This window comes from Trachemys scripta, chromosome 15, assembly GCF_013100865.1.
Source record: "Trachemys scripta elegans isolate TJP31775 chromosome 15, CAS_Tse_1.0, whole genome shotgun sequence".
Classification (NCBI taxonomy): Eukaryota; Metazoa; Chordata; order Testudines; family Emydidae; genus Trachemys; species Trachemys scripta.
This window is the reverse complement of record NC_048312.1, coordinates 24,825,814-24,851,732: the sequence shown is the minus strand read 5'-3', so window position 1 is coordinate 24,851,732 and position 25,919 is coordinate 24,825,814. Positions and strand designations below refer to the sequence as shown.

The following is a 25,919-nucleotide window of genomic DNA, read 5'->3' as shown; positions in this document are numbered from 1 at the left end:
ACCTGTTCCGTAACTGGCGTTCTTCGAGATGTGTTGCTCAGGTGGAATACACCTGAGCAATCACTCGAAGAAGAACCAATATTACAAACTTCTTATAGAAATGGGGAGATGGTAGTTATGGGGATACTTCAGCTATGAACAAAGCTGCGGTCACTCTCTTACTTGGTGGATAAGGTACTGCTGTTCTTCCATCCTTCCCCAGAGGGCGTTCCTCAGCTCCTGCTGGAGGCATTTTTGATGACCGCAGAGCTGGTGATACAGCCTAAACACAGGTATTTACATGATATATTAAAATCAGAATAAAAAACATTAAAATTAATTAGTTATTTTAAACATTCAGAAAATCACCTAGTCTTAATAAGGCAATCTTAAGGGCTTTTCATTGTCTTTTTTTAAACCGTCTACTTATTTTTTTCAGCAATTTGACTTTATTTAATCCTTTCTTTCAACTTTAGTAGATAGATTCTAGGTGCCTTTAACATATACTAAAAATACAATCATACACTCAACTTGAAATTAACAATGCTTTTCTATTTGCATCCATATTTGGATTACTATAAGGGAAAATAAAAGCACTGGGAATGAAGTCCTCTAGTTATCTTGTGCTGTCTCTGTTGCAGCAGAGCACAGAATACTGTGCATTCGACAGTGACACACATTGGACACTGCTCAACATATAGCAATATTAAGGCAGGTAAAATGTTACATCAACATCACCCAACAGTGTAATTTTAAGGAAGATGGCATAAATATTGGATGATGTTTGACAGCATAGCCTTCTAGAATTGATTTGCTTAGCAGCTACTGTAGCAAAAGTGTAGTGGGCGTGAGCCCATGTAATTCTGTAACACAAATGAGTGCAACTCAGCACTCATTAAAGTTAACTTCACTTCGCAACCTCTGGCAGAAACGTGGCAGACAGCAACTAAAATAAATGTAAAGGACCCATTCTCTAGCTTTTCATATCCAACTGGGCCTGAAACAAAGCTTTAAATATTTGAGGAAGCTGATCCTTTAACTTCAAAAGTTTGCATGGCTTTTGAAGACTGCTGCTATTTTATCTCTGTACAGCACACACTTACATCTCTGTAAGCAATGTTTCTGAAAATGCCAATGTGACATGGCAGAAAAGGCATGCCAACAGCCAGGAAAGAGAGCAATAATTTTTATCTGCATTCTCAACTATGTCCTTTATGGGTGAAGTAAAGGGGTGAAATGAGAAAAGGAGGTGGTAAATAATTTGTGCTATTTGAAAAGACCTTCAGAAAGGGGGCATGGGCCTTTTAAACTACCTCATCTACCTCCAGTCACTTCAGGATCAGCTTCTGTGTCATTATAAATGGATTTGATTAAGCTTTAAAGCAGTAATTGGTGTTTATTCTAAGCTTTGCCTTTTTTGGAACCTTGACTTTCCCAGTAATTGGTATAGTGCTGCCTTTTCTTTTATCTACTATAACAATATAATGTACATGGTGAACTACTTCTTCTTATAACCACTTCACTTTTGCACAAAGAATGGAAAAAGTCTTGTTTTGGGGAACTATTGAAATATATTGTGATTGATTGTATTTTCTCCTTTGGGTAGCTTCTCAAACAAGACAGAGGACTAGATTCTCAGCTGATATTTACAAAGGAAACCAAGATCTCCTTTAAAACTTACAAACACAAACCTTTAATGCCAGGCTAAAGAGTCTCCTAAACTAGATATACTCAGTCCAACTAGAGTATTTTGCTTGAGAAGATTTTTGGTAATCTGTCTCTGTAATGACTGTGACTGACAGATTAAAAAAAAAATCTTCTCGAGCAAAATACTGAATTTGTGTTGCAGACGAATTTCAGTGCGTTTTAGAGACAGTCCACCATGCCATTGCGAGCAGCCACAAGTTATGACAAATGACTCAATTTCCTGGAGGTCTTTGTGCCTTGAACATCATTGATAAGAATGATGTGGCTTGGCTTGGCTTGACCGGATTGCATACACCAAATAATAATACTGTGACTAACAGCGGCCTTCCCCCCCCCAGCAGCACATGGACAGCATCTGTGATTCTGGCACTTTGAGAAAATTTGCTGTACTGCTATCCGTGTGATCCTCCCATATGTCCCAGAATTTCACGCACTGACTTTTCCCCTCCCCAGTGGAGATCCTTAAACAGCTTCTCCAGTTGCTCTCAACTCTACCTGGTCATAAATGTAGATCTGTCTACCTGATATCTCTCTCAAACCCATGCAATGATTGCTCCCTCCCTGGCTTCCAACAGCATCATTCCTTGGTTGCTGAAGTCCTGTCTAGAAGCTACTCAGTGTAACTCTGTACAGACTTACGCCAAGCTCATCTTCATCAGAATTATCAAAGATATTATCTAAATCATGAAGTGATGGAGCCAGATCTGTCACCTGTGTGAGGCTGCTAGAGCCAACTCGGCCTGCAGCACAATCCTGCCGGGTATCTGTGGAAAACAATGGAAATAAAGGCTTAAGAAATAGGAGACAGCATGTGAAAGACATAAAACCACTGTCTTTGTCATCACTCATAATTTCAAAAACAGGCAAGAATCACTACAAACCAGTTCTCATGTTTTGAAATGTATCTCAGAAATAGCCTTCTAGTGTTTCAACTAAAATTTCCGGTCAAATGCTGAAGGTCAACCATAAAATAATAAAATTAGATGCTAATCAACTTTACTAAATTCCAAAATGTTTGGTGTTACTGTAAAATGAACAGAAAAATACCCAAACTAAATATGAAATTATATTAACTCTTTAGCTGGTTTTTATTCTTTTGTTTGTCTCATAATAGATAGCCAGGTATATTTTTCATGTTACATGAAAACTTTCAGAATAGAATTCTGATCTGAGATTTAATCTGTTAGGTAAAAAAGAAGCTTTTCTTTTTAACAGAGTGATCACACAAGCTTGTACTCACCAGCTTTAGGAGCAGAACTGAAAATAGACATGGCATCTTTCCCATCAGGCACCGGTGTGGAATGACCTGTTGTGGGGATCTCCTTGGTACCTATTCCATCTTCTGACTACACAAAGAATTCAGTCACATAGAAAAATTTATCATTTAAATGCAAAAAGTGTGGGAAACAAAGGCAAAAGTAAAAATTAGAAAGAATGGATGAAACGTGAGACTTCCAGTCCACTGCTGCTTTCTATTTTTATTATTAGCCAAGCAGCAGCAAACTCCAACAAAATGTTTTAAAGCAAGATCAATACTGCCCTTCTTCATACCTAACACAAGCTAGTTAGACTGCTCAGCTGCTAATTACCATTTAATTTACTTTCAAACATTAATTCAGACCCTTGCCGCTCACAATGAACTTCCAAAAATGTCAACATGATATTATTAAATTTTACTTTTTGCAAAATTTATTTTGTTCAGTTTGGCAGAGAGAAGTTCTCTGAAATTTAAAGCTGTGCTCCCGAAGGACCTTATCATATTTATAAAAGTTTCTCACAGGCATGCTGTACAAACACTTTAGAGATCTTTGTCCATATCTGGGCTTGTTAACTAACAAGATACATCTCCTCCTCTGGAAACTTCCGTACAATCCTGACTTTGATTCTGAGGTAAAAGGAGCTTGTTGGTCTCATCCTAGTGCCAATGGCCAAATCACAAATCCACTGCACGATATGGCATGGGTGGTTCAAGAATTGGAACAACAGGCATGCTGCAAGCCATGACTGAAGCATGAGAGGTAAAAGAGAAAGCTTGCCCCATAACTGTCTTTTATATTCCCAACCTTACTTAGTGCTATCAGGACTTCACCTTGATAAGCACAAAAAAATCTTTGAAAGGAGAAAAAGAGAACACGGACATTCATAATTTATCTTACATATCAAGAATAACATGAAATGATATTCCATCATTTACAAAGGCTCCCATCTACATACATCAGTTTATTTGAGTAGTCAAAATAGATAAGCAGTCTGCTTAATTTGTTGAGAACATACACCTCCCAAATATGAACTACAGTGGAGGAATTACCTAGCGAAACAAATAACTGAAGTGAACTGCCAAACAATGAGATAGCACTACAGGGAGTCAGAGGCACTGGGAAGGAGAAATATCCTAAAGGTGTAAAAGCAGATGGCCCAGAATGGTGATCGAATGGATCTCTCTTATGTGGAGGGACATGAGGAGATGTCAAAACCAACAAAGCATTGATGTTACTAAGCCATGCAGTAGAAGACTGAATGAGTCATACTCAAGGCAAGAAAGATGAATTCAGGCTAGAGAGATGTGCTCTGTTGTGAGCTGAATATGTCAATTGTTGCAGATAAGAACCTAAAAAAAATGCAGCCAATTCCTTCTTCTCTATAAATTGGAACTACAGAAATATAACATAATGAAATATTTTATTCCTTAGTTTGACTCTGGGTTCTGCTGATGGCCAAAACAAAGGTATGCAAGTATGAAACATATCTTCGTAGTTTAAATGGGATCTAAGGGATTAAGCCAGTAACTACTAACTTGGACATGTCACACTGATACAATATATTTCTCTATGAATAGGCAGGTATGAACTGAATTTGTGCTCAAAGATATATCCTGTTAGTGCATTCTTTGGGGAAGGCATTGTGTCTTCTTATGTTTGTACAGCACCGAGGGTGCTATTATAATATAATAAATGCAACAACAACAACAACAACATGTCCCTGGTCTGATATGGTACCTTATTCTTTTTCAGAGGATCTTTCTCAGTCCCCAGTTTGCATTTTTTATTGCCAGTGAAACTGTATTTTATGTCACCATCTTCAAAAGTATAAGGATCACTAACATCTCCCAGGCCTTCTCCAGGCTGCTGTATTAGAGGCAAGGGGTCAAGATAGTTCAGTGTCTGCACTGGTTTGTTGTCTTCTAAAATTTTAAACCGCTTGTTGGGTTGTGCTAAGAGTCTGTGGGAGGGGGAAAAAAGCCATTATGAAAAACAAATATTCCATACAAGCCAAAAATAACAGCACTGCAGATTCATAGATTTTTCTCACACAAGTACAGTCAGTACTACTCCTCTCTCTGTCTGGCTGAAATACATTTTTTTTGTCCATTGGAACATGCATTTTCTTCCACTAATGTTAAACAGCTGCTCACTGTATTGTCAACTTCAATGTTGGGCCAATGAGAGAATGAATCTTGTAGGCAGAAAATAGATAAATCAAAATTCCCTGAAGCACACGTAACATTTCAGTCTGTCATATCATTTTCAGTAATGACTACTAGAGTTAAGTTTGAAGTAACTTAAAAACTCCTCTCTAATGATATTTTTTATAAACTTAACACTTGAATTATCCTTTGGGCTACCACTTACATAGTCCAAACCAAAATGTGTTTTTTTGTTTTATTTTAAGTTTGTGCAAATTCCATTTAGACTTAGGTTAGGTGAGTGGGGGAAAAGATACTTTTCCCATTTAAAAAAAAAATCAACTTTTGTTGAAGACAAAACTATATATGCATCACATATTTTTCACTGAGAAAGTCATTTGTTAAATTTACTTTTTTTAAAGTAAAATCTAAGTGATTACATATTTTCTCTTATGCATATATGGGAAAAAAAATCTGTTAGTGTTTTAGGTCCTGATGCTATTCACATTAAAATCAATGGTAACGCTCCCATTGACTTCAGTGATGCAAGATCAAGTACTTTGTGACAATACTGATTTCATTACTTAAGTGTTGTGCAGTGACTAGATTTTATGAATATAGTATATGGAGTAGTGAGGTTTTATAACTTACAGAGCTAGACAAGCCACAATTTCCCAGTGCTACAAACGGGGGTTTTCTTTCTTTTTCTTGTTAAACCCCACCAATAATGCAACTTTAAGGTTGCAATCTTGAACAGCAACAATAACCCCCCCCCCCCCCACACACACACACACTAAATACAAGAGGTAAGAGGTCATCTTAATTCTGCCACAGTTGCATTAATGTAGGTTTTAAAATCTATTATGTCTCTTACACAGCCCAACACAAAAAACACAAATGAGAGACAAAGCATACTAAATTTCCACATTTCTATCTATATTTTTAATGCTAGTGCCAACTGAAGGAGTCACTGATGCTACATATTGATTTCTTATATTTGTTGTGCAGGTTTAATGAACATGACAAATAAGTGAGGAATTGACATTTAAAATGTATATTTACAGGTATTTTCCTACCATGTAAGATCTTTGCCACATCGTTAGTCTCTCGACTACATTTCTGCTGTTGTTTACACCGATGCAATCCCAAAAGCTTTCATATCTAATGGAACTGCATGGCTGTAACTGAGTGTAGAATTTGGCCTTCTGATTGTAATTTAATAAAGACAATGGTCACTCAAGATTGTATTTACCTTTTCAGTGCAGTGCAGTCTGAGTTTACCTCCATCTTGGCATCATATCTCTCACACCCGAGCTCTGGCGGCTTGAACTCTGGATCATCACTTGCTGGGAGAACATAGCTCTGCCACTTATCTGATGACTCATTGTTTTGAATGATCCCACAATATAAAGCTGTCTCACTGACCTCTGTCATCAGAGGCAGCCTCTGTCCAACAAGAACTGTCCTATCATCTAGACTGGGCAATGGTTGGAGCTCTAACCCATTACCATAGAGTGCTGGGTTCACAGCAACTGAAGGTGGGTCCAAATTTTCTGCTTCCTGACCTCTTGGCTGGGGGCTAAGTGTGGGAGGCAGAGGGGAGGTGGGGGAATGGGGTGAATCCATGGGATTCAGATTAATTTGTTTGCTTGGGTTTCTAGAGGGTATGGATAGCTGCTTCTCATATTTCCTGGAGTTAGTGACTTCCAAAGAGGGCTCCATCCCTACCAACCCCAGCTTCTGCCCTGATGTGTCCTGTTCCATGCATAGCTCTTCAGTAACAGAGGGCCGATGGTGAAATGGCATCATAGGCCTTTTTTGCAGTTTCTCTCCTTTTTCCTGTCTTTCTGTTGTTTTGTGCTTAGAAGAGGCAGGTGGTGGCAAGGAAGAAGAGGATGATGATCCGACACTGAACCCTGGTTGTGATATCGTTGGGGGACGGCTGGGGCCAACAGCACAGCGCTGTTTGAAAAGCTTGTGCCTGAAACAGGAGTTAGAAACAAGTTACCGTGTGGATTGTGAGGATACATGATCTGATGTAGAACAAAATCACAGAGCCAAGAAGTCTTAATTCTATTCCTGCCTTGCTGCAAACTAAGTGATCTTGGAAGGGTTACTTATCCTCTCTCTGCTTCAGTTCCCCTGTCTGCAAAATGGGGATAATGACACCTATCTCACACATGCAGTATTTTAGGAGAAAGAATTAATGTTTGTTTAAAATTCTCAGGTGGAAGATAATATAGAAATACCAAGTATTATTGTTTTCACCACTGAAGAGCTGTTTTTCTTCATAACAATACTGAAGCAACACTACTCTTCCTGTATATCTTGAGCATGTGTTGGAAATGATACCATATTGTGTGCTTTAGCTGTGCTCACAGATGCAATGCACAGCAGGTTGCTTTCATGCCATTTTTCCTCCAGACCGGGAGAGTGAGGAGGCACACAACTCATGCCAAATAAGAGGTGGTTGTGCCATACTCATCAATTGCTGAATATTTTACACAGTCCAACCCCCGCCCCCAAAAAACTATGAATTTTCATATTGATAGTGACTTTAAATTCTAAGACATCTTGTGCAACAGCAATCCAATATCTTTTAAAATTGGAAGCACAGGAAAGAAATTCAATATCCTAGATGTTGTAGCCATTAAATGGTGTTTTCATTATCTCGGAGACAGTCTGTGAAGACCTTGTGATAGCTTCCTCTGCATTCCATGATAACCCTTCTGATAATAGAGTTACACGGTTGGTAGGTAGTACAGTGGGTTAATGCACCAGCTTTTCCTTGCTGGACACTTTGGTTAAAGCAGATTCAAATCAAATTTAAAATAAAGGGTGAAGAGGCTGATGATTTCTGGCTGGCTCTAGTACATACTTCATCACAAAATTATTATAAACATTTGGTACAACTGACTATCTCACCTTGGAAGAAGTTCAAGGCTGGGGCATTATGAACATTGAAAATTAGGATGGAAATGCACTGGATTAGTTGTGCACGCAAACTTGCAGAGTACTTGCCCACACTGCACATGGATCTAGTCTGTACTATGACCTGACAGCTTTCATGGGAACTAAAGTTCAGGAAATTCATCCAAAAATGTAAATATCTCTATAGATATTATATTTAATTAAAAGATTAAAAGACCACAAAAGATTACAAACATACTGCAAAAAAAATCCTGAGATAAGAGGGCACAATTATTCTCCATTACTAGAAGAATGCTAGTAGGCAATGAAGTACAAATCATATTCCACAGAGATTACACAATTGCATTTACAGACCAGCAAACTTGGAGTTGCAACATTTCAAAATGTTTGTTATCATAGAGACAAACCAAACCAACTCTAACTAACTCAAACAGGCAACCTTACTAATAGGTCGACTTTACTCAAGTCAACATTTACAAAAGGGATGGTCTTACATTTTTGCTCATTGCAATGGAGTCTTTATACATAGCTCTTTCCTTTTTGTTTCTAAAGGTTTACCATCATGATCCTCTCCCATTCCCAAGATTACAGCTATGAGCTAACTTTTAATCAGTAATGAACCTATCCTGGTTATCTGCCTGTGTTCCTACTGAAACACAGAACTCCTCATACTCAATACGCTACTACCACGTACCAGCCAGATTATTCTATTTGTAGTCTCCGCACTCTCTCTCCAAACTATATAAACTTGTGCAAAAATTTCCTGCCACAATGTTTCCAGGTGCTCTGAATTCCTGGGCTAATCACTTCAGTAGTTTCATAAGCAGCACTAGTAATTTTAAACAGATTATTTTGTTTATGATAACCTTATCACTCAAAAATGTGGTGGACTATGGAATTCCACCTAAAAAGCAAAGAGACAGCATTGCACAGCGCACTTTCCATGATGATGGCAACAACTCCACTAAATGTTAAAAGCAGTAACTTGGAAGAAAGAAAATCTGAAGATAAGTTAGGTGTCTAAATTCATATATGCTCTCTCCTCTCTCCTCCACATCTTTCGATGCTGCAAAATGGAGGAGTCAATGATGTTCTATCTGAAAGTTACAGGATTGCCAGTGTTAGATCTTGCTCTCTTAAATTTAACACAGCATAGTTTAAAAAGATTGTGGGCATATGTAGGAACCATCTCATATGCATTTTTGAATTAAGACTTTATGCAGACTGTATGGAACTTTGCAAAAAGTTATAATACTGCAAGTCCTTGTATGTCCTCACCCATTCTATTGGAAGCACTGCTCTATAGTCATGTTCTGAGATGCATGGAACTTTTTAAACTTTAGACATGTTCATTTTTACTTGAGTCAAACTAAATCGCTTCCAAACAAAATCCTGAAATATATTTTGCTCCATAAGTTTTCTTCCATCACAAGTTTACTTTAATTAAAGTATATTATTTATGTCAAGTTTTAAAACAGATTTGCTAAGTACTGTTTTTGTAATTACTTCTAATATTTCATCTGTTTTTAAATTCTGCAAAACAGCTAGACAGTAGAAGACACTAAATACTGTAAATCTGAGCAATCATTTAATAATTTCTTAGATTTTTAATATTTAAATATAATAGTTTACACAGGAAAAAAGCTCTAGAAAATAAGACAAACCCTAATTTTAAAAACATCAACTGAATTTATTAAACAGATACAGCTGAGTTAGAATAAAACAACTCAGGCACCGTACAGTGGTGACAAGAATAAATTACATTCCTGTCACTTCCCTGCATATCATTAGAAGATAGCAGGCCAGATCCTCAGCTGGTGTAAATTGATGGAACTAGACTGATTTCCACCAGCTGATGATCTTCCCTTTTATTTTCTATAAGCATGCCTGCTTGTTGTGTAGTGACTCTGAAAATAATTTTATATTGTGCATCAACTTTGCAAGCCTCATTCAACCTGACACAATAATTCTTCTCTTTGCTACCTACCTGGAACAAGAACAACTGACTCTTTGGACCGGATCCACAAAATCCCAAGAAACAGTGTTGCTTGGGACTTCTTCCTCCAGATTTGAAGTAGTAATCTGACTCCTCCTAACGGGAATAAAAATAAATATTATGGAAATTATCACCTCATACAGAATGTCATTTTATTAATAAACTGGAGATCTTGTTGACATTTGTGTATTCCTCAAACATATCTATGCCACACCCAATCCCTTCACCTATGCCTCAGAATTTTGCACATAACAGTCTTTACCTCAGCCAAATATGAAAATTTACTTCTTGATCCATGAAAGGGTATCATGTAGCCTATATCTGGAGTATGAGCAAAAAAGTCACAGGGCAGGCAATACATGTAACAATTAAAATTGCATTCGGAAATGTTGTTGAATTGGCCAATGAGGAAATTACATGGAAATAACAGAGGTAAAACTTGTTGGAACATCTAAACGTCATCCCATCGTGAGATATTTTAAACCTCCAGAAATGAAAAGCTAGTTCACTAATAGCAATGCTCCACCATGCACGTTGCAGTTTGAATTACATCCTGCCAAATACAAATATATCCTTCCAAATGTTTACATCTATAAATGAATATAATGTTAAAAATATAAACAGCTATTATTATATTATATTATAATATTATAAACAAATATTAGCAGGCTATTTGTCCTTAGGTCATCTACCCTCCAGACCTAGTAATTTTGTATTTCTAATGTGAACTAATATTTTTGTCATCAATGAGTTAGCACGTGAGTAACCACTAGAAGAATTCGGCTACATGTGTAAAGCTCAGACAGCCAGAGGTGAAATGAGCTAAATGAGTGAATATACAGCATTATTGTCACTATTACTTGTTCTCAAGCTAAAATAATTGGAAATTGTCTTAGATAACATTACCTTGCATTATTCACTTTGAATAGAGAGGTATAGGAAATAATGAGGTAGCATCTAAGGCAAAACTAGCAAGTTTTTAAGTGTGACAGCTGTACTGTTATCAACAAAGGACATGAGCAGAATTATTCCCTTACTTGGATTGTGACCTGTTGAGAATGCATTCCTTCCAGACTCTGTGGACCATATGATTGTGGAATTTTGGAGGAATCTTCCCTGATTTCTTTGGACTGTGCAGAGTGACTGCCCCCTCCTGTGAAGCTGAATGGCTGACAGAGCTCTGAGTACCTCCACTTTCACCTGCAAAAAATAAAAAAATATAAATAAAAAAAAAATCAAACAGGATTGTAGACATGAGTAACAGCAGCTATAACATTAGTTTTTCCTGGAAGGGCTTTTCAACTTATAGGTTGATGAGTTTACAAATGCTTGTGTTCACTAATAAAAGCTTAGAACAGTTTAAGAGTGTCACCAGCTATGAAAAGATCAGTAAACTATAGCCACAAGCAAAATTTGTGTCAGCACAGCAGAAACGGCACTAGGGAGTGGAATTGTGTGATGTAGTTTTTCACTGTTGCTGGCTATTAAGTTTAACTTACAGAATCTTTCGTGGTCTTGTTAAAACAACAACTCATCACAAGATACATGGTTCTATAAGAAAAGGCATCTACAGTATTAAATCACACCAGATTGTTTACTTGCACCAGCTGTACTAAACATGCATTGATACAAAGAGAAGCAGCAAGTTTTAACACAAGAGGCAAAGAAGGCATGAATGGATTATTGAGTGATAATACTTGTTCACATTTGGGGATGGAATTTTCACTCATTTTCTTTCTGTGCTTGATTTGCAACATTAGCGTAGATTTTGGTAGAAAATCTCAACCTTTAATTGACCTTCTTTAGTATTCACCACGACAACTGAACATACACTAATAATAGGCTATTAGGTGATATTCAAGACCCTTTCTGACAATACTGCCTGGCTGGTGGAGAAAGAGTGAAAGTGGTATTACAACCTTAATCACCACCACCTAAGGATTATGATCTTTATTTTGCACTTCATTTCTTTTCACCAGTGGAGTAAAACCTTGTTACTCACAGTATGAGCAAATGTTTCTATTGTTCACTGAGAGAGCTGTTTGGATAGTCCGAGACCCTAATATAGTCAGCTTTAAAACACAGACTGGAACAGCAGAGGGAGCTGTAAGTTCATTTAGCCTGTTGGATGCATAACACTACACTCTACCTTCTTTGCTGGTCTGAGCATAATGATAGGAAGCTTTTAACAAGGTCAAATCTCTGTACAGAACTGTTTGTCCTTATGTCTGACACAATTTAAGAAGCCTTAGGAATAAAACACTGAAAATAGTCACCATTTCACTATATCAGAAGAAAGAAATCTACTGGTTTCTCTCTATGATTTGGTTTGCAAGCTACAGTTGCTACTCTGTGTACAGGTTTTTTAACTCAGTTTCCTGTACGATTCCTGGTGATTGCAGATGTCTCTCTAGTAAGTTCAGATATTGTTTCTTGTTTCTCCTTTCTTAAAGGAAGTGATTGGAAAAGCAGCAATCATTAAAATCAAAGCATTCCCTGACTCCCTAAAACAGGGGTGGGCAAACTTTTTGGCCCAAGGGGCATATCTGGGTATAGAAATTGTATGGCGGGCCATGAATGCTCACGATATTGGGGTTGGGGTGCAGGAGAGGGTGAGGGCTCTGGCTCAGAGTGCGGGCTCTGGAGGCCAGAAATGAGGAGTTCAGGGTGCCGGAAGGTGCTCCGGGCTGAGACTGAGGGGTTCGGAGGGCGGGAGGGGGATCAGGGCTGGGGCAGGGGGTTGTGGCATGGGGGGTTGGCTCAGGGATGCAGGCTCTGGGTGGCACTTACCTCAAACAGCTCCCGGAAACAGCAGCATGTTCCCGCTCCAGCTCCTATCCAGAGGTGCAGCCAGGCGGCTCTGCTGTGCGCTGCCCGTCTGCAGATGCTGCCCCTGCAGCTTCCATTGGCCGCAGTTCCCGGCCAATGGGAGCTGCAGGGGTGGCACTTGGGGCAGGGGCAGCATGCGGAGCACAGCCCCCTGGCTGCCCCATGCATAGGAGCCAGAGGGGAGACATGCCACTGCTTCCGGGAGCTGCACAGAGCAGCCCCCGATCCTGCTCCCTGGCTGGAGCGCCAGAGCAGGACAAGCCCCAGATCCCGCTCCCCAATGGAAGCTTGAGGGCCAGATTAAAATGTCCGTGTGCAGTAGTTTGACCACCCCTGCACTAAAGTCTGTGGCTGTAGTAATGTATTTTGCTTGTTTTGAAATACATCATAATGTTGGTTTTGAACTTGACAGATCAGTGATGAAAAGCATCTTGACTGAATTAAACTGGATTAACCCTTCCAGTTTAGCAAATTCTGCCGCTGGTGTCAGAATACATTTTCATAAACCACACTCTGGTACTGGTGTACTCTGTGATAATACCAACATCCAAAAACTATTATGAGGCACTAGTGGCCAGGTTATCAGCACACAAACTCTACACTTGAGTGTGTGACTTGATATGATCCAACATTTTGCAGTGCATTTTTAGAGGCCTGTTGCATATTTTTCACTATATGATGTGTGCCTAGCTAGGAGAATATTATATATATATATATATATATATATATTATATATAAATTATATACACACACACACACACTGACATCATTAGAGCTGCTCTTTCTTTCTTTCTTTCTGCCGTCCTTCCCTCCTTCCTCTCTCTCTTGCCTTATGAAAAGCCCAAAGTATCACTCTACTACTTCCTCATTCTTACTTCCATTCCTTTTGGTTGTTCCCTATGAACAGCTCATTTTTAGCTAGTGAGATTACTTGTGACATCTCAGCTAAATCAGCCAATCATCATCATCTCCTTCATCTCCTAGTTCATTTGCATTGTATCTTAGTATTTTAGAATACTTAACTTTTTAAAAATTAAACCAAACTTTAGCTCTATTTTTAGATGGCATGTCACCTACAAAAACACCCAACTCAAAAGACTATACTTATCTCTTACTGTATATCAGAGTCTATTATCTGTTTCTACTTTTGAATCTGTGCACAGCAAAATTTGGATAGAAAAACGTAGATGTTGTTTGCCACACAGAGATTCAAATGAAGAGTCAGAAAGTTGACTCTCATATATGGTAATATATATATAAACAGGATATTACAGTTAATTGAGATACGAGGTAATATCATATACCCCTCCAACCCCAAACTATTTAAACTACTTAGAGATGTGTGTGTGTGTGCATATAGGTTCAGAAGAGCACATAAACACACCTATAAACATACACATATATATGGTATACAGATATACAGTACTCATATGAGATGGTCGCGTTCAGGATCTTGACAAAAGGAAGAAAGGAGAGCAGCAGAATACGGAACCTGGACTTCAGAAAAGCAGACTGACTCCCTCAGGGAACTGATGAGCAGGATCCCCTGTGAGGCTAATATGAGCTGGAAAGGAGTCCAGCAAAGCTGGCTGTATTTTAAAGAAGCTTTATTGAGGGCGCAGGAACAAACCATCCTGATGTGCAGAAAGAATAACAAATATAGCAGACGACCAGCTTTGCTTAACAGAGAAATCTTCAGTGAGCTTAAACACAAAAAGGAAGCTTACAAGAAGTGGAAACCTGGACAGATGACTAGGGAGGAGTATAAAAATATTGCTCGAGCATGCAGGGGCATAAGCAGGGAGGCCAAAGCACAATTGGAGTTGCAGCTAGCAAGGGATGTGAAGGGTAACAAGAAGGGTTTCTATAGGTATGTTAGTAACAAGAAGGAGATCAGGGAAAGTGTGGGACCCTTACTCAATGGGGGCGGCAACCTAGTGACAGATGATGTGGAAAAAGTTGAAAACGTTTTTTGCCTCTGTCTTTACAGACAAGGTCAGCTCCCAGACTGCTGCACTGGGCAGCACAGTATGGGGAGAAGGTGAGCAACCTTCAGTGGTGAAAGAACAAGTTAAGGACTGTTTAGAAAAGCTGGACATGCACAAGTCCATGGATCCAGATCTAATGCATTCGAGGGTGCTGAGGTAGTTGGCTGATGAGATTGCAGAGCCACTGGCCATTATCTTACCTCAGGGGAGGTCCTGGATGATTGGAAAAAGGCAAATATAGTTCCCATCTTTAAAAAAGGGAAGAAGGAGAATCTGGGGAACTACAGACCGGTCAGCCTCACCTCAGTCCCTGGAAAAATCATGGAGCAGGTCCTCAAGGAATCCATTTTGAAGCACTTGAAGGAGAGGAAGATGATCAGGAACAGTCAACATGGATTCACCATGAGCAAGTCATGCCTGATGAACCTGATTGCCTTCTATGATGAGATAACTGGCTCTATGGATATGGGGAAAGCGGTGGACATGATATAGCTTGACTTTAGCAAAGCTTTTGATATGGTCTCCCACGGTATTCTTGCCAGCAAGTTAAAAAAGTATGGATTGGATGAATGGACTATAAGGTGGATAGAAAGCTGGCTAGATCATCAGGCTCAACGGGTAGCGATCGATGGCTTGATGTCTAATTGGCAGCTGGTATCAAGTGGAGTGCCCCGGGGGTCTGTCCTGGGGCCAGTTTTGTTCAACATCTTCATTAATGATCTGGATGATGGGATGGATTGCACCTTAGCAAGTTTGCGGATGACACTAAGCTGGGGGGAAGAGGTAGATACGCTGGAGGGTAGGGATAGGGTCCAGAGTGACCTAGACAAACTGGAGGATTGGGCCAAAAGAAATCTGATGAGGTTCAACAAGGACAAGTACAGAGTCCTGCACTTAGTACGGAAGAATCCCATGCACTGCTACAGGCTGGGGATTGACTGGCTAAGCAGAAGTTCTTCAGAAAAGGACCCGGGGATTACAGTGGACAAGAAGCTGGATATGAGTCAGCAGTGTGCCCTTGTTACCAAGAAGGCTAATGGAATATTGGGCTGCATTGGTAAGAGCATTGCCAGCAGATCGAGGGAAGTGATTATTCCCCTCTATTCAGCACTGGTGAGCCACATCTAGAATACTGTGTCCAGTTCTAGGCTCCCCCACTACAGAAAGGATGTGGACAAATTGGAGAGAGTCCAGTGGAGGGCAACGAAAATTGTTAGGGGGCTGAGACACATGACTTACGAGGAGAGGCTGAGGGAACTGGGCTTATTTAGTCTGCAGAAGAGAAGAGTGAGGGGGGATTTGATAGCAGCCTTCAACTACCTGAAGGGGGATTCCAAAGAGGATGGAGCTAAGCTGTTCTCAGTGGTGGCAGATGACAGAAGAAGGAGCAATGGTCTCAAGTTGCAGTGGGGGAGGTCAAGGTTGAATATTAGGAAAAACAATTTCACTAGGAGGATGGTGAAGCACTGGCATGGGTTACCTAAGGAGGTGGTGGAATCTCCATCCTTAGAGTTTTTAAAGCCCGGCTTGACAAAGCCCTGGCTGGGATGATTTAGTTGGGAATTGGTCCTGCTTTGAGCAGGGGGTTGGACTAGATGACCTCCTGAGGTCTCTTCCAACCCTAATCTTCTATGGTTCTATGATATACAGAATAAGAACTTTAGTTATACTGTGCTGTGAACTTTTAAGCCCTGAACGAATTCACAATTAAAATTCATAGAAAAGGTTTACACTTTTTGTATATGTTATATAGCTCACATTCAGCATGTAACTGGACTTCAAAAAAGCAGACTTTAACAAAGTCAGAGAGCTGGTAGGTAAGGTCACATGACAAGAAAATCTATGGGATAAAGGAGATCAGGCAGTTTCTCAAGGAGACCATATTAAAGACACAACTGCAAACTATTCCAGTCCCAAGGAAAGACAGGAAGAATAGAAGAGGCCAATATGGCTCCATCAAGAGCTCTATAATGACCTGAAAATCCAAAAGGAATCGTATAAAAAATTTAAACATTAAAGACTTGCTAAGGAGGAGTTCAAAAGAATAGCACAAGCATGAAGGGATAAAATCAGAAAGGCTAAGGCACAAAATGAGCTACACCTAGCAAGGGATATAAAAGGCAACAAGAAGAAGTTCTTTAAATACACTAGGAGCCAGAGAAAGATGAAGGAAAGCATGGGTCCTCAACTTAGCAGGGAAGGAGATGAGATCAAGAAGGCTAAGCCTATTTTGCTTCAGTCTTCACTAAGAAGGTTAATGGTGACCATATACTCAATAAAATTAATATTAACAACCAGGGTGAAAGAATGCAAGCCAAAATAGGGAAAGAAATGGTTAAAGAATATTTAGATGAGTTAGATATATTCGAGTCTAAGGAGCTTGATGAAATTCATCCTTGGGTATTTAAAGAACTAGCTGAAACAATCTCAGAACTGTTAGCAATTATCTTTGAGAACTAATGGAGGATGGGTGAGGTCCCAGAGGACTGGAGAAGGGCAAACATAGTAGCTAGCTTTAAAGAGGGGAACAAAGAGGATGCAGGGAATTACAGACCAATCTGCGTAACTTCAATACCTGAAAAGATATGGCAACAATTATTAAACAATCAGTTTGTAAGAACCTAGATGATAATAGGGTTAAAAGGAATAGCCAGCATGGGCTTGTCAAGAACAAATCATGCCAAAGCAACCTAATTTCCTTCTTTGACAGGGTTACTGGTTGCGGGGGAAAGGGGAGAAGCAATAGATGTGACATATCTTGATTTTACTAAGGCTTTTGACACAGTGCCACATGGCATTCTATTAAGCCAACTAGGAAAATGCAATCTGAATGAAATTATTATAAAGTGGCTCCCCAACTGGTTGAAATACCATATTCGACAAACAGTTATCACTACTTTCCTGTCAAACTGCAAGGGCGTATCTAGTGGTCCCACTGGGGTAAGTCCTGGGTTTGGTACTATTCAATATTTTCATTAAAGACTTGGATAATGGAACAGAGAACATGCTTATAAAATCTGTGGATGACACCAAATTGGAGGGGTTGCAAGCACTTTGGAGGACAAGATTAGAATGCAAAACAACCTTGAGAAATTAGAGAACTGATCTGGAATCAACAAGATAAAATTCAATAAGGACAAGTGCAAGGTACTTCACTTAGGAAGGAAAAACTACATGCACAGCTACAAAATGGGGAATAACTGACTAGGTGGTAGTACTGCTATAAAGGATCTGGGGGTTATAGTGGATCACACATTGAATATCAGTCGTGATGCGGTTGCAAAAAAAGGCTAATATCATTCTGGGATGTATTAACAGGAGTGCTGAACATAAGAGACAAGAGGTAATTGTCTCACTCTATTTGGCACTGGTGAGGCCTCAGATGGAGTACTATGCACCACACTTTAGGTGGCTAGGAAAGATGTGGACAAATTGGAGAGAATACAGAGGAAAGCAACAAAAATGATAAAAATTTTAGAAAAGCTGTTCTCTAAGGAAAGGATAAAAGAACTGGGCATGTTTAGTCTTGAGAAAAGAAGACTGGGGGGAGACCTGATAACATGCTTGAAATATGCTAAAGGCTGTTATAAAGAGGACAGTGATCAATTGTTCTCCATGGCCACTGAAGGTTGGACAATACATAATGGACTTAATCTGCAGCAAGAGAGATTTATGTTAGATATTAGGAAAAACTTAACTATAAGGGCAGTTAAGTTCTGGAATAGGCTTCTGAGGGAAGTTATGGAAACCCCATCATTGTAGGTTTTTAAGACGAGTTTGACATTGTCTATGTGTTTTTGGTCCTGCCTCAGCACAGGGGCCTGGACTTGATGACTACTCAAGGTCCCTTCCAGCCCTATATTTCTATGATTCTATGTTATTCAAATTACTAGTTTGCATTGTAACTTATACTGTTTCTGCATGATTGATATTGCCACTGGGGGGAGGGATAGCTCAGTGGCTTAAGCACTGGCCTGCTAAACCCAGGGTTGTGAGTTCAATCCTTGAGGGGGCCACTTAGGGATCTGGGGCAAAATCAGTACTTGGTCCTGCTCATGAAGGCAGGGGGCTGGACTCCATGACCTTTCAAGGTCCCTTCCAGTTCTAGGAGATAGGATATCTCCATTAATTGTCCAATGGCCTTGTCACTAAGACCCAGTATGTTTAGTTTGCAACTTACTTGGGTTCTTTTAAGCATAATGTTTAAAGTCAATATTCAATCTGTGTAACTGGAAGGGACATTGTAGACAGATGTGATTTTAAGAATCCACTGAGATAATAAACATAAACTGTTCCAAGACAAGCTGCTAACAGATGAAAGTTGTCCAAAATTTCATTGCTGAGCATACTACAACAATCCTGCATGCATGACTCAATTTAGAGCATCTTCTATGAATCCAAACCACAATTTCTACACTGAGGTTTAAATTAAAAAACACGCCGGTGCTTCTGAAATCAGGGAATGTAATAATAAATAAATTTTAATAACTGGCAAATCTCTGAAGTCAAATGATGCAAAGAGCATAATCCAGAACTGATCTACACAAAACCTTTTTGTGATTTCATAGTAACCTTTGTGGCAACTAAGTGTACAGTCACGCAGTATCATGACCTATGTGAGGATCAAAAAGAGGTAGATGAACTTCTTGGAAATAAAGATATAGTTTACATGCAACTGTCTGCAGTAAGAGTGTACTGGAAAACAGAAGTACAGAAAATATGTGGCATAATAACAGAATAGAAGGCTAGAACCTCAACTGGTGTAAATTACTTAGCAACTCCACTGGTCAGCGAGTTTTACGTGTCCCCTTCTTTGACCCAGCCACATCTCATGAGAGTTCATTACATCCTCCACCTACAGAGCCTGACTTTTTACCTTAAGCTGCAGAGACTCATTCTTTTTTTTCTGGAGGTCCTTGGTTCAATCCCCACTATGTTGGTCAATATATTGACCATCATTCAGATACTGGCATTGTTCCAATAGTAATGCTTAATAAATTATATGGTATTTTTCATGTTTGTAATACTTTACAATGATTAACTAATTAATCCCTACATCCCCCTTAAGCAAGTATGCAATTAAGGACTCTGACAAGGCCTGATCCTTTCTACAGTCTCAGGTGTCCATGCTGTCTCATAAATGCAATAGATTTCCAATAAACTGGGCAGAAATTAACTCTCACAAAACTGGTAACTCTTCTGTTCTGTGAACTCATGTGAAAATCCCTGTGTTCTACTCATTAGCGTATTCTCTCTCTTTTTTCTGCTGCTGTTCACACATTTATCCCCCTGAAATTATAATCTATGCAAAAATGAAAGCACACTATGCTGGTACACCTCAGTAACACCTCCGTTGGTTCAAAGAGTAAACTGACAAGAGATTATGGAACACTGTCATTCACTGAATCAGTTAAAGAATATTTAAAATGAGTTTTCAATAGGATGAGTCAGGTCTCTTTGCTAGGTTTATTGCTTACCTATGATGGCCTGCTCTGGGGAAGTGGGTGGAGTGAGAGGCATCCCACAATTACTGGAATCTTTCATGCTGCCAAGTCCCTGCTGACCCACATTGATGTGGCCTCCAGCACTGGCAGCACTCTGAGACAGGGGGATGTCATTCTGAGAGATGAGAACAAAAGCTGAAGGATACACCATTCGTACGCCACCTATAAAGAATGGGAACAGGAAGAAGAAAATAAGTCTTTAAATTCTCCATTTATTATTCAGCTACCCAGGCTGGCCTTGTCTTGGTTTCAACATGCACTAGACAATCCTTACTAGTCAAAATAGAAAAGATCTAAAGAAGTTTACAGCCTGCATATTCATTCCTAAGTATTCGTCCATCCTTTTATGACAAATAGGGAGCTGAAATAAGAAGCTTGATATTGTAATAACAGCATCAGGGATACAGGGAGTAAGAACCTTGAGGCAAGATAACTAGTCAGAATGCTCCAGTGTCAAGAGAGCCACAAAACCAGATAGGGAAATTAGAAAGGTTGTTTCTGATTAATTAGATTTTTTTTTTTTTTAATTATGAGGTGGGGCGAAATGTTCTTTAGGCAAAATACTAAATCTCACCAACAATGACTTCAACTGCCACAGGGAAATCGTCATCATATCCTAATTCCTCTTCCTCTTTCAGCCCCTCCTTCTTCTTCAGCACCATGGGGTAGAAATACTGCCATTCCTCAATCAATTTACGGGTTGCTGGATCTGACATCTTGTATGCTTGGCCCGTCAATGTACCATTTAAACCATAAGGACTCAACAGAACTGAAAAATAAAACATACCACTCTCTAGTCTCTACAATATGTGGATTTCAACTGCAGAGCAACCACATTCCACTTCCCCCTAGATTCGTTCTCAGTCTTGTTTGCATTGTGATTTTAGATAGCAGCTCTTTGCATTTCGCTTATTTTTAAAATATAGTGCACACAACTTAACTTTGTAAAATAATGAAATAAATATTAAGAGGGATAAAAATAACTATACATCAATGGAATAACAGAAGACATATTCTGAAGATGTCCTGTAATACAGTATGTAATACTTATTTTTTTTTTTTTAATTTAAGTGCAATGTTTTCTTTTCCAAATTGCACAGAGCATTTTTATGGCTTACAACACTACACTGTAACCTAAAAAGCTGTAAAAACCTTTAAGACTATATCAGGTATGTCTCTTTTTATATATTTTAAATGCTTATTCTTCTCTTTGGTTATGCTCTGTATTTTCACCTTTCTTTCTGAAAAATCTGCATTTTGACAAATGCGTTGCACCACAAACAGCACACTGAAGGAAAAATAAAATGAGGGACTGTCACTCAGACAAAACAACTCCAGTTCAAGCAAATAATCTATGTTATCATGATCAATTATTTGTACTGCAGTAGCATTTAAGAACACTACCCATAGACCAGAGCCTACTGGACCTTGTGACACTGTGCTAATATATAAAATGTTCATACAGATCTCACAACAATTACAATTTGTTTTGTTGTACTTATTTCAGAAAATATTTGCATCTAATGAGGTTAATGACTAGAAAAACCTGGAATACATGACCTAACATTTATTTACAGCTAGCTATCATACTAAAAATCTTAACAGGGTTTTACCTCAAGCTCCCAGTTTCCTGAGGGGAACTTAAAACTCAGTAACTTTTAAAATAGAATTAGTTTCTTAATCATTTCTGGATCTATTTCCTGACCCATTACTGGGGCCAAGTTAGGGGCTTTTGATATATAGGAATTAAAATAGGCACATAAACTACATGTTCTGCAAGTCTTTATACTTCCAGAGCTGCCACAGTCAGAAGTGCACTTACCTTGGAATGGTGCAGGAGAGGACTGGGCCATGTGGATATGCTCCTCATTGATTAGGTAGATTGGCTGGTGTTGGGCAATCTCCACGCTTGTGCACACGTTGCTTTCCCCATGAAGGAAGAATGTGAAGGCGCAAGACAAATGTTCACTGGATAAAAAGAAATAAAAAACTGGTTCACTAGCATATCAATGAATGTGGGGGAAAAGAGGACAGATTTTGTAGCAGATGGGGGCCACATTGGGTTGAAAACCCAGTTCTGTTGTTTCACTCAAGTAAACTGAGCTCAGAACCACTGAAGATGACTGTACACAGCACAATTACCAACTTCTGGCTGATGATGGAACTGGACATCAACCTCAGAGATTCATTTTCCTACCCAATTCAATTAAGGAAAGCTCACTACAAACAGTTGTCTGCATGCAGAAGGCTTCAAGAAGTCAAAATACTGTCTTCAGGATGAAAAGGAAAGAGAACTCTTAGGACCTGAACTTCAGCTGAGAACAGGAATAGGGAGAAAGAATCATTACTTATATGCCATGGGAATATTGTTTTTTTTTGTTTGTTTTGTTTTTTAAGGCACAGAGAATTGCTCGGAAGGCAACAATCTCAATAAACCGGTGGCTCAGGCCATCCATGACACTGCCATACACCATCAAGAATAATGTTCAGTAAATAATAATGAAAATAAAATGTTCCCACTTAATCCACCACATAGAATTGCTTTGCATTACATTACATCTAATCGTTTGCTTAAATGTTGCTAATTGTAACACCACACTTCTTAAATAAACAAAAACCAGCCAAACAACAACAAAAAAAACCCATACAATTTGTATTGTTCAGATAAATTATTGCAGGACTACAGTGGCAAGGCATTCTTTAATAGTTGTTGGCTTTGGCACTAAGCCAGCCACAACATAACTACCTTCAGCTAAGGAAATAACACTGACAACTGTAACAATTTCACTTCACAGTTCAAGTCAACTAACTGCAACACTGCAGTAAACTCTTTTTGAATAGCTGAACTGATAGTCTGGAACAGGATGTTGTTTAATCTTCTTAAATCTCTAAGTCATTCTGCATTTTTTGTAAAACAAGTGTTTGTCCTTAAATAAAAGTTAGGCTTCTGTTTAAAGGTTCTACAACTGATGTTATAAAAAAGGAGAAAAGTTCACTCTAGAAAATCCGGGGGCAGGTTATTTTAAAAAGCATCAAAATGGAAGGTGGCTAAACTTTTATTCAATCTCCTCAGCACTGCACACCCTGTGTTTAGTAGCACTTTGTATCATTCAGCAATGGGAACTAGCAAGTTTTACTTGATTTCTTTATGTCAACAGAAAAGACATTTTAAGTTTACTGCTCTACCACTTGCACAGTAGATTTAAACTAGCCACTAAATTTTTACAGCAAGCTGTAAGGGGGAAAGGAAATGGGTCATAGATTCATGGTATTTCCATTCAGCTACTCTGCTCTTGGGGGGGGGGGGGGGAGAGAGAAAACCCCAAAACAAAACACAACCCCTCTGCTCATATAACAAATAAAATCATAAACAGAACCCAAAACATTTAATCAAAAATAATATTAGTCTCTGGACAAAGGATGATGCCCTTTTATATTCATAAGGCTTTAATTGCAAAACGATGAAAAGTCTGGTCTAAGATCAAGTGGAAATAGTCTCTGCAAAGAGTTCAGCAGGCCAGATTTTCTAAAGCAGATAGAAAAGCTATTTGTGAAGAAATCATTTTGAACTCCGGTCTTTAGGACAGTGCATAGGAATCCTTCTGATTCTACAAGCTTCCTACAGTTTTGACTGTGAAAGTCCTTCTTGCCTTCCACTGAAGTGAAAGAAAAATAGCCATCTGGGACCACATATTGACTCTTTCAAGCCTCTTGCAAAGCAGTCAGGCATGAACAAGTCATATTCATTCTTACACAACATTCACAACCTTCTATAAACATTGTCAGAGTAAGAAATAGACAAAATGGGAATTTAGGAAGATAAAGATGCATATGTTTCCACGGTGGACAGAATATAGTACATTGCACCTTTTGTCATCAGTGGAACCAGATGACATCAAAATAAACTAAGCATTAACATCAACAGACTAAATAAGCATAACTTCAGATAACTCAAAGAAATAGCATATGGAACATGAATTACAGGGAGAGTGAAAATATAGGAAGGATTCCATTTCATGTTTCTGGAAACGTAACAGTCTAAGATAACTAGCCCATTATTCATAAATTGTACCCTAGTAGACAGTTACAAGCTAGATTAGTGAAATCAGGATCATTTATAGCACTAGATCCAAGTAAATCTGCCTGAGATATGTAGACAAGAGAAAAATAGAAAATCTTGCTTAGTCATGATTTGGTTCTCTGTAGCCAGTCTTGACCGGAGCTAATAAATTCCTAAAGGCAGAACTCTTCCTCTGCTGAGCAAATGTGTCCAGGGAAAGTAACGTTTATCCATCTGTGTACAGTATCAGGCTTCTCCCCTTTTACTGTTCCTAAGTCCTACTCCAGGGGGCTGTATTGCAATACTTTGCAAGAGAAAAAACAGTTACATAAAGTGAATGTTCCCTCTGGCAACAGACTCACTGTTTTAAGCACAGCTTTTAAAGACCAAAAACAATAAAGATCAAGGTTTGGGGACTCTACACACTCTTGGTAAGCTTCTGGCAGATTTTGTATAAAATATTTACTTTGGTAACAAACATGAGTTTTATTTCAAGAAAACAGTGTCAGTGCACAGAGTGATGTGTTCTTTTTAGGAATGCATATCCCAACATACTGACATTCTTGTCTTCAGTACAGTTTCATATAATTCGTTAAATACCAAGCTGCAGAAATCAATCCTGCTACAAAGCGTAAGACAGATCTACAAATAAAATACAATGGGAAGGGGAAGAAATTAACATGCTGAAAAAGTCAGCTTTCAGGAACAGATATAAGACTTTCATTTATTTATTTTTGTAATCATATACAACCTACATCTCCACATATTGATATATGCAAAGGTCTTCATAGAGTACTCTAACTGCAGACCACATATTTAGGGCTAGTCTGTAATGAACAAGAAATAAGATTGCAAGAAACTTTCTTGTCTGTATTTTACATAACAAATCTTCAGTAGCGCTTTAGCAACATCCAGTTTTCTTAATGGTGACTAACAGTCCCAGTTATACTCTCTCTAAACTACAAAGACTCCACAAAGAATATTTTTCATACAATTCTTGTAGTTATGTATATGAGACATTCCCCTGTAAGAAACTAAACAAGTACAACAGAACACACATAGGACTAAACTTACAAAAGTGCTCAGCACTCTCGGTCAGGGCCAGATTTTCGGAAGAGCTCAGCACAATGAGCTTTTTAAAATATCTGGTCCCAGTTGTGGATAATCAACTCTTGAAAATCTGGGCCACATCGTAAATTTATTTTTTATGTTATCTTACTTTTTCTGAATTTTTTGTCTCTCTCTGACATTCTTCAGGATGCCAGAAACCACCATGCATGTGAAATAGTCTTCCAGCTACTCCCCTAGTCACTCTGAGAAGGCTACAAGTCTGATACTTCACTACATTGTGTTATCACCAAATGATGGTGAGTGTGAATGCATGCTGACTGAAAAAGCAAAAAGTACTAGTTGCCTAGGGTTACCATATTTTGTGCCTCCAAAAGGAGGACACTCCACAGGGCCCCGGCCCCGCCCCCAGCCCGCCCCTTCCCCAAAGTCTCCACCCCCTCCCCTGCTTCCC

The 25,919-nt window shown here is 39.0% G+C and overlaps 1 protein-coding gene across 1 annotated transcript in view; it reads right to left on the bottom strand.

The window, feature by feature from the left end:
• Window positions 1–25,919, bottom strand: part of MED13L (mediator complex subunit 13L) — a 408,072-nt gene that overhangs the window by 61,573 nt on the left and 320,580 nt on the right. Inside the window, exons 5-14 of the mRNA XM_034790893.1 lie at window positions 22,160–22,305; window positions 20,912–21,106; window positions 20,311–20,499; window positions 11,054–11,216; window positions 10,008–10,112; window positions 6,342–7,070; window positions 4,683–4,905; window positions 2,927–3,032; window positions 2,326–2,450; window positions 163–262 (exon numbers count right to left, since the gene is read on the bottom strand). Coding sequence (XP_034646784.1) covers window positions 163–262; window positions 2,326–2,450; window positions 2,927–3,032; window positions 4,683–4,905; window positions 6,342–7,070; window positions 10,008–10,112; window positions 11,054–11,216; window positions 20,311–20,499; window positions 20,912–21,106; window positions 22,160–22,305 — 2,081 coding nt within the window. The remainder of the gene's footprint in view (window positions 1–162; window positions 263–2,325; window positions 2,451–2,926; window positions 3,033–4,682; window positions 4,906–6,341; window positions 7,071–10,007; window positions 10,113–11,053; window positions 11,217–20,310; window positions 20,500–20,911; window positions 21,107–22,159; window positions 22,306–25,919) is intronic.